We start from the raw sequence: 8861 nt of genomic DNA, 5'->3' as shown, positions 1-8861 counted from the left end.
CTAGACTAGACTAGGTTTGCATTTTTTAAGACTAGGCTATATTGGCTCAGTGTGAATGTAAAACATTGAAGGTAAACACAGCAGAGTTGTGTCTGTAAATAAAATGCCTGTAGAGGCATACCTATTTATAGACCTAGACTGTATTTCAAAATATTACTTTAATTGCCATAATATGTAGCATAAGTAAAAACAAAACAAAACAAAAAACTGTAGTCAAAGTTCAAAGCATCATTCTTATTATTAGACTTATGATTAGCCTATAAAGCAGCATATTAAGAAAAGTTTTCCATGTTCTCAAGTAGGCTAGACTATATAGACTAGAGTATGCTAATCCTTATATTTCCACACGATGGTGCTCAAGGACTTTCACAGTAAAGAAAACACTGAATCTTAAATGGTTGGACGACCATGAATCCAAAACAATGCAACATTTCCAACATTTTTCAACAAAATCCAACATTTCCACTTTTGAGATGATAAAATTGCCTTGTTTGCAATATATGCAGCTTATAACAACGGTAATTATTCTGTTTTTATCTTCATTCATGTTTCAGCATGGTAATACATGTATTAGTTCTCTTCATTTAAACGCAGAGAATGGTTTTATTTGACCAACGCTTTTGCTCGATGGCATATCGCTTACTGTCTATGGATCGCACACATGTGGCTGACTGTACGTTTTTTACGGTAGCGTTACTGCATGTAGAATGGAACTTGTAGAAACTATATTTGCAACAGGACAGGAGAACTTTATGTATGTGTACTCAGCGTAATTAGGTAAAAAGTCATTATTCCTAATCACCGAGTTAACCATTGGGTTTGGGCATTGAGTTGTGTCTCGGTTTAAATATTTCCGTAACTTAGGCTAGTTCTCGCCTAAAGGACATTGCGAATAGAAGTAATGACAGACGTCTAAATAGCTAGTTATGCTAAATATTTTTTCCAGATTGCATTTTTACATTTGTATCCCTCTGGCCTGGTTGTAATTAACTCCTACACAACGAAGCAAAAATGATGGCTACGAAGGGTCTGGAACTGCAGTTGATACCCTGTGACACGCTAGACAAAAACACTCAAAGATGCCGAATCGGTCCAGGCCTAATGTCTAGCCTCAGACTTAATATTGGTTCACCTGTCCTAATATATACACCCGGAGGTTCCTGCCTGTGCACGGCTTGGCCAAGAAGTGACCTGGCAGAGGGCTATTTTCAGTTTGATACTAAATGTGTTACACCTAATTTCAGGCCAATACACAATCCCTATCATTTTAACTGTGAAGATATTAGGCCACTGAATGGTCAGAAACTGAAACGTATAAAAGTAAATGTAGTTGTAAAAAGTAGTGAGTTTAAGAAAAGAATTCCCCCTCATTTAATTAATGACATTGTAAAGGAAATTCTCTGTGGTGTTTATGTGCATGAGAAGCACATCATTGCTGTCAATTCCTTTGAAACTGAAATGATCTGCATTCACATTGAGAACGTAAACTCAGGCTCCACTAAGGTAGGTCTTGTCACAGAGAGGACCTGTTTGGAATTAGCAGCGGTCATCACTCTTGCAGAACATAGCAGAAGAATTGCCCAGGAATCTTCAAGGGTATCAATAGGTGGAATGGAGGATGTCTATGGCTCGCTGAAAGAGCTCATTCATTTGCCCCTTTTTTATCCCAACACCCTAAGAAAGCTGGGTGTTTTGTGCCCAAGAGGAGTGCTGCTAGTTGGGCCACCAGGTGTGGGAAAGACCATGCTAGTGAGAAGTGTGGTGAAGGAGGTGGGCGCCTCTCTGATAACAATCAACGGGCCTGTGATCCTTGGATCCAGGCCTGGGGAGAGTGAGGAGAACTTGAGGGCCATGTTCCAACAGGCTCGGGAAGCTGCTGAAGACGGACCCTGTGTCCTGTTCATCGACGAGATAGACTCCCTGTGTCCTAAGAGAGCCGGCTCCTCGAGTGCGCCAGAGAACAGAGTGGTGGCCCAGCTCCTGACCTTGATGGACGGCATGGCCAGCAGAGACCACTTTGTAACCATTGGAGCAACAAATCAGCCGGACACATTAGATCCTGCCCTTAGAAGGCCTGGCCGATTCGACAGAGAAGTAAAAATCATTGAATTTACAAATGACAGTGCTATATGTAAAATGATGACTTACTGACCAACCTTTATCTGTCCTTGTCTTTTTTGCAGGTCATCATTGGTGTTCCAACTCTTACACAAAGAAAATCAATCCTGGAGTATCTGAGTGAAAAGATGCCCCTCTCTTGCAGTGTTGATCTGATCGCTCTGGCTGAAGTGACCACTGGATACGTGGGTGCTGACCTGAGTGCCCTCTGCAGAGAGGCAGCTCTTCAGGCCATCCTCCACTCGCCCGAGGTACGAGAACCCAACTGTTTTACATAAGGGAATTGAAATCACATGCTGAATCTTATTGGATATTAATTGTTTGAGTCATTATGCGTTTGTCTGCTACGTTATAAGGACACAGATGTGAAAGCCATCGAAATGCAGCACTTCCATGAAGCTCTGAAGACAGTACAGCCTTCTTGTTTAAGAAGCAGTATTGGCCTGACTGATTACAAACCAATCACCTGGGAACAGATAGGAGGGCTTGATGATGTCAAACTCAAATTAAAACAGGTGTTCAATCTTCATTTGTTTGATTTAGCATTTATAAAATGTATTATTATGTATTTTGTTTGTCATTTTTCTTTTTGATACTTCTTGATATTTACAACTAAGCGTGATTCAGTATATAAAATTCCAGCATTTCAACTTCAATCATCGTGAGAATGCTGTTGTGTCATTGTGCCAGTGTCATTTATACAAATTTTTCTGTTTTCTTTAGAGTATTGAATGGCCCATGAAATACCCAGAGTCATTCATAAGACTGGGCCTGTCGCGCCCCAAAGGGATACTTCTCTATGGCCCACCAGGATGTGCCAAGACCACGCTGGTCAAAGCTGCAGCCTCCTCCTCACACTGTGCCTTTCTGTCTGTCAGCGGGGCAGACCTCTTCTCACCCTTTGTAGGAGACTCAGAGAAGGCCTTGGCTCAGGTTTGCATACAGTTACAGCTCAGCTGTAACATCTGGATATTGCAATTTTACTCAGATTTTCTTTGCAAAACTGCTCAAGCTCTGCTAGGTTGGAAGGAGATCGGGTGTGAACAGCCCTTTTTTAATTCCAGCCACAGATTTTCTATAGGACTGAGGTCTGGGCTTTGACTCTGCCACTCCAGAACATTCACCTTGTTGTACTGTATTTAAAACATTTTTGTGTAGTTTTCATTGTGGGCTTAGGCTCATTGTCTTGCTGGAGAGTAAATTTTCTCCCAAGTCGTAGTTCTCTTGCAGACTGAATCAGATTTTCCTCCATATATTTTGCTGAATTCATTTTAATTTTGCCTTTACAAGCCTCGAGAAATATCCCCACAACATGATGCTATCACCGCTATGTTTAAAATTAGGGATGGTTCATTTTTGGTGATGTGCAGTGGAGACGCTCTAATGACGAGACAAAGCACTCAAAGAATCTCCCATAGAAATGTATGGGGTTAGTTCGTAACGCAAACATGGCAGTCGTCTACACATATTCTGCCCCTTTAGCTGCCAAAAGCTGTCATATGAATACATTGTGCCAATCATGTGGTATGTTGGGAATACATTGTGCCAATTATGTGTTGTGATCTCACAGTTAGAGAGAGGTTGGTGTCATGAAGCCTTGTGCATGCGCAGTTCTGCCTGAAATAGATGCCCGATAAGTGCCCAAAATGTGTTGCACTATGGTTGCCAAGTGGAGGGTCTTGCCTAAAAGGACTTTGTGTGCAGTGTTTGGTGTCATCTAGTCTGATGGCCAAAAAGCTCAATTTTGGTCTCATCAGACCAACAAACCTTCTATTTGACCTTGGAGTCTCCCACAAAGGTGAACTTTAGTCGAGATTTAATAAGAGCTTTGCCACTCGCCCATAAAGCTTTGACTGGTGAAGGACTTAGGCAAAAGTTGCTGTATGCATAGTTTCTCCCATTTCAGCTGCTGAAGCTTTTGGTGCCCTTGGTGGCCTCCCCCACCATTATTCCTCTTGAATGGTCACTCAGTTTGTGGTGACGGCCTGCTATAATGTGATTAAAGGCGGACAAAAATGCAAAGTTATGAAACGAGACGTTGCTAGAATAGTTTGCCATTATCTTTGTATAAGTGTAGGCTATCTTTTATTAGGCCTATGAGGTAAAAGCAGAGAAAGAAACATGTGGTTTAGTCTGTGCTGCGTCAAAATCTAAGCCTACACATTTCCTCACTTTCTTACTTCTTTCTTATCTTCAAACGTGTTCTTAAGTGACACCGCGAAACATTATTGCACGTTGCAACAATCTAATCTTAAATAATTACAATTATTTATGTCTGTGTGTGGTATAGAGCCTAGCCTACTTGGTATGCTTCCATGCAGATGTCAAAGTTTCTATTTTCGTTTTGATGTGAATTAATGTGTAGATTTGAAGTTTAAACCGTAGGCCTAGCTGTGACGTGCAGTCACCTGACATCACCATCAAATTAGAAGAAATTTCAGAACCATTAACGTGGACAGCTCCCCTTAAGAGTGTCTTAAGAGCAGTTCACGCTACGAGCATGTTCGGGAAACAGTCGGAAAAACCAAACGAACAATCTCAAGATGAATCGTAGAAAACCCTCGTAAGTGCGTGTATCCATCATTATCGGGAAACTGGGCCCTGGTGTGAAGCCTTCCTTGTGTGAAGACGTAGGTAGGTAAAGGTGAGCAACTTTACCTGTGCAAGTTCACAAAGCAAAGGGCAAAGGCATTAAGACAACCGACAAGGCAACCAGTCCTCTTGCTTCTATGCTAATCCTTAATGGAAAACAAACGACAGGTATCTCAATGAACCACAATGACATCAATAAGGTGCTGGGTGTGTTTGAATTATCTTCCCTGTAGCATCCCCTTCTACATTCCACTGTAGGGAGAAGTTGACCTTGTCTAAATATCAATTCTATTTCCTTATTAGTAGCATACCTGAGGTTGAAGATATTTAGGCGCATGAAGTTTGTCATATACTACTCATAGACTTGACTTAAGAATCAGCTCAGTATTAAGCTTTTGTCCTTTACAGCTGTTCCGTCAGGCAAGAGCCTGTGCTCCCTCCATTGTGTTCCTGGATGAGGTGGACACCCTGCTGGGCTCCAGAGGAGACACTCGAGTTCCCCACAGCGTCCAGGCCCAGGTGCTGTCAGTGCTGCTGACCGAGCTGGATGGCATTGGCCTAAAGACAGTGGAGAGAAGAGGCACCCAGACGATGCTCTGTGTGTCCGAGGAGCATCCAGAGTCCCAGCAGGAGCATCAGGTCAGCTTTTCATGGAAAACATAAAGACGCCTTTTAAAGGAGGACATGAAGTATGTAGAGTGTAATTTTGAGACTGAGTCAAACACATCCTCTCAGCATGTCTAACAGTTGAATCCTGGCCCGTACGACCAAACGCCTGCCCTATGACAACTCCTAATCCCCCTGGACAATTCCATTTCCTACACTGGACTATTTGAACTTTCTGACACTAAATAGGATTCATGCATTATCATACCGGACGTGTAACCATCCCTCCTCTTGTAACACAACTCAGGTGGCTTTAAACACCATGTTCTATTCTCTACATCTGACTAACTTATGCATTTATTATGTATACAGACCTTACTGTTCTGTGGGTCAGGCCCTTGAGTCGTGGATCTGCTCGAGGTTTCTTTCTATATGTATCTCCAATTCTAGGGAGTTTTTCCTCGCCCCTGTTACCCATCTTTACTTTTCTCTGATTGTCTAACACTCTGTAATTGAAATTGAAAATTGAACATTTATTGCATGCTTTATGTCTTTTAGATGGAGTATCATGAGGTATGCAACAAGGATGTGATGATTGTTGCTGCTACAAATCGCCCTGATGCTTTGGACAGTGCCCTGATGCGTCCTGGCAGGCTTGATAGAATAATTTATGTACCACCCCCTGACTATGAGGTAAACAAATGGTTATGAAAGTCTTAGTAAGTAAAGTAGAAAGTTCAGACAGTAATTACACTTTAGTTACAGCATACTAGAGAAAACTAATTTGTATGGGAATTGTCCTACTGGTAGGCTCGACTGGCCATACTGAGGCTTTGCACAGAAAAGATGCCCCTGGATTCAGATGTGTCATTGGAAGAGCTGGCGAGTCAAACATCCCTCTTTTCTGGGGCTGACCTAGAAAATCTGTGCAAAGAGGTAAAGAGAACATCAACATGAGTTTGAAATCAACACTGTACTGATGTCTGAAAGGAAAACTGCACTGTTTGAAGTATAGGCCTAAACATTTTGCTTTTCTAATTTGATTCCTTTATTTTTCCTGTTATCAGGCAGCTCTTTTGACTCTTCATGAGAAGACTATGGAAGCTTCCAGAATCCAGCAAAAATACTTCATTAAAGCCTTACAAAATTCAAAGCCCTCCCTCAGTGCACTCCAAATGGAAAGTTATCATCACCTTTTTACATGACAGGTGTTCCTATGACTGGTATATTCAAGTGAAAATGAATACAAATTAAGTGTACATGTGTGTAAATATTTTATGTTTATTTATTATAATAAATGTGTAAATGATGTACCTTTACTGGATCTGATGATTTATTCAATGAACGTTATTGTGATCCTATCTTTCGCTATGTAATTTTGTTAATACCTATTATTGTTTGTAAGATTTTTTTGTTCTTGCACAGCAACACTGAGCAAGTTCAATTAGATCCGTAGTTATTTACGTAAACGCCTGCTTCATTATTTCTGATACGGTTGAAAGCCATCAGGGGGCGTTCCTGTGACTTAGAGACAAACCAACTGTTGATGGTTTTTATGATTGATTTTGATTCGGGACATAATGTGTACGTGCCTTGAAACTCGTATCACCTCAGCGGTAACTAGGTCTACTAAAGGCGCGTGTCAAGGATGCTGCGCCCAGAGTCATCTTTGAACTCCCAATCGCTAACTTCGACCAAGGTAGGACTGAATGCCAGACTTCCAGGCCACATGCTGTTATGCCGGGAATTCGATTCATAACTGATGGATAGTTACAACTGATTATTTAAATGTTCATTATTTTACTTCTTTATGACGAGTTAGGCAAGATGGCTGGGTTCATACATCTGCTGAGGAAAAGAAAAGAGGTAGGTTGAGATTGAGAGTGGAAAGTGTAATATAATTCATTATAATGCAAGAAGGAAGGCAGAAGGATTTTGTCGAACTTGTTAAAATAGTAAATGCGTGACATCCAACACTATTTAATCATCTCCAGCTTATTCCTTTAATTGGATTCGTGGGTTGTGCTGCAGCTGGTGCAGCCTTTACGTCAGTTTACTTCTTGCTGACCAAACCTGATGTGATGTGAGAAGTTTTCTCTTTTCGATTTTTTAATTATTATTATTATTATTATTATTATTATTATTAACTCCAACCAAAGATAGCTCGACAACAGACTTTTAGTTTATTCCTATCTGTAGGCCTTGTTGATTCTGAAGACATTTATTTATCCCTATCTGTATGTTGATTCTGACTAAATATATTCATCATTAAAATTGCTTGCCAGAATAAACCGGTCGACAAACCCTGAGCCCTGGGAAAGGATAGATCCATCCAAACCACAAAAGGTAGGTTAAAACATTAATGTCTTTGATGTTTCATAAAAATGTAGTGAGAATTACAAAAACGGCAACATTGCCATCAGTGCTGAGTCATCATGGGGCCGGTTTGATGAAGGCTGGCTGCAGTAGATAATATTAGTCTTTATTTGTGATAGAAATATTCATGTGCCTTGGACCTATAACTATAATGCAACAGTTCACTTTTGTTTTGCTTTAGTAGACCTACACTCAATAACTTTAACCCAACCCCCATGTTCACAGCTCATTACCATCAACCAGCAATGGAAGCCAGTGGAGGAGCTGGAATTGGTGAAGAGCCTGACTAAATGAACGTCCCCAACGTGCTCCCCTGCTCCAGACACTTCCACCACACACACCTGCTCATGCACCTGTTCCTGCACCTCCCACCAGTCTAGCGGAATCCTTTCTGCACAGACTAGGCTCATGGATGAACAGTGTGCGGAAATGCTTCTGCTAAACTGGTGGGTTATAGCCTGCTCTGCCTCAACTTCTGAATGAAAAAATCTGAATGTGATTCATCTTCTGTACGTCTGAAATATATATTTATGTTTGTGCACTTGGTATGTTCTAATATAACCCTGTTTGTGTAGTGTAAAATTTCCCCTTCCAAATAGTCACTTTGTTATGGGTTACTTATTAAATGTGAACAAGGAAGCTCACTGTGAATTTATGCCTCAGGGATTCTTTAGAACAACTAGTTTGCTGTATCTATCTACGGCCACACCCAGGTGAATAGCAACCACAAAAACTCTAAAAGATAATGGTGTCTTGCTGAGTCAAAATCCAATTTGACATAATCACCTTAAGAACACAGCCAAATGCATTTTCTGACTCCAGAGACAACAAAGGGGCACTCAGCTGTGGAACCAACTGCCACAGAAAGTCCCCTTCAACAGTATTCAAAAGCAGGCTCGAAAAACACCTATTTACATTGGACTTCCCTGTGTTTTAATTGTCATACCCTACTATGGTCTTACCCTGTTATGTCTGTAATTAAGTGTTTGTCTCTTGATGTCATCTTAGCTTAAATCACTGATCTGTAAGTGTATTTATTTTATTATTCTTTGGCTAATGCGCTATGTACAGCACTTTGGTCAGTGATAGCTGTGTTTAAATGTGATCTAAAAATAAACTTTACTTACTTCCTTACTTACTAATATGTGTAATTTTAGAAAACACTGAAA

The 8861-nt window shown here is 40.8% G+C and overlaps 2 protein-coding genes across 3 annotated transcripts; both read left to right on the top strand.

Annotated features, from left to right (window-relative positions):
- The first annotated feature begins 641 nt into the window (after positions 1–641).
- On the top strand, positions 642–6602 carry afg2b (AAA ATPase AFG2B). Its single transcript, XM_076287783.1, has 8 exons — positions 642–2094; positions 2184–2369; positions 2475–2633; positions 2842–3051; positions 5119–5349; positions 5875–6009; positions 6127–6252; positions 6384–6602. The coding sequence occupies exons 1-8, from the start codon at positions 1012–1014 to the stop codon at positions 6519–6521; spliced, it is 2268 nt and encodes a 755-aa protein (XP_076143898.1). The 5' UTR covers positions 642–1011; the 3' UTR covers positions 6522–6602.
- Positions 6603–6900: 298 nt separating this feature from the next.
- coxfa4l3 (cytochrome c oxidase associated subunit FA4L3) lies at positions 6901–8826 on the top strand. Of its 2 annotated transcripts, XM_076288226.1 has the most exons (5): positions 6901–7015; positions 7139–7182; positions 7311–7399; positions 7602–7662; positions 7918–8826. In XM_076288226.1, exons 2-5 carry the CDS (start codon positions 7144–7146, stop codon positions 7984–7986), a joined length of 258 nt encoding a protein of 85 aa, XP_076144341.1. In that variant the 5' UTR covers positions 6901–7015; positions 7139–7143; the 3' UTR covers positions 7987–8826. The 2 variants fall into 2 exon arrangements, with proteins under 2 accessions (XP_076144341.1, XP_076144340.1); XM_076288225.1 differs by lacking the exon at positions 6901–7015 and having other exon boundaries at positions 7034–7182.
- The last annotated feature ends 35 nt before the right edge of the window (positions 8827–8861 follow it).

This window comes from Alosa pseudoharengus, unplaced genomic scaffold, assembly GCF_046254945.1.
Source record: "Alosa pseudoharengus isolate Yale_2024_CS ecotype anadromous, Long Island Sound unplaced genomic scaffold, YU_APseudo_1.1 YU_APseudo_1.1_scf_16, whole genome shotgun sequence".
In the NCBI taxonomy this organism is placed as follows: Eukaryota; Metazoa; Chordata; class Actinopteri; order Clupeiformes; family Clupeidae; genus Alosa; species Alosa pseudoharengus.
Note: the sequence above shows the minus strand (reverse complement) of the source record. Positions and strands in the feature narration are given on the sequence as shown.

What these genes read in the sequence shown, in the direction of transcription:
- afg2b (XM_076287783.1), top strand. Translation starts at nt 1,012, where the DNA reads ATGATGGCTACGAAGGGTCTGGAACTGCAGTTGATACCCTGTGACACG. An exon ending in AGTCCCAGCAGGAGCATCAG is followed by an intron (nt 5,350 to 5,874) that starts GTCAGCTTTTCA and finishes TATGTCTTTTAG; the next exon opens with ATGGAGTATCATGAGGTATG. An exon ending in TAGAAAATCTGTGCAAAGAG is followed by an intron (nt 6,253 to 6,383) that starts GTAAAGAGAACA and finishes TCCTGTTATCAG; the next exon opens with GCAGCTCTTTTGACTCTTCA.
- coxfa4l3 (XM_076288225.1), top strand. Translation starts at nt 7,105, where the DNA reads ATGTTCATTATTTTACTTCTTTATGACGAGTTAGGCAAGATGGCTGGG. An exon ending in TGCTGAGGAAAAGAAAAGAG is followed by an intron (nt 7,183 to 7,310) that starts GTAGGTTGAGAT and finishes AATCATCTCCAG; the next exon opens with CTTATTCCTTTAATTGGATT. An exon ending in ATCCATCCAAACCACAAAAG is followed by an intron (nt 7,663 to 7,917) that starts GTAGGTTAAAAC and finishes CCATGTTCACAG; the next exon opens with CTCATTACCATCAACCAGCA.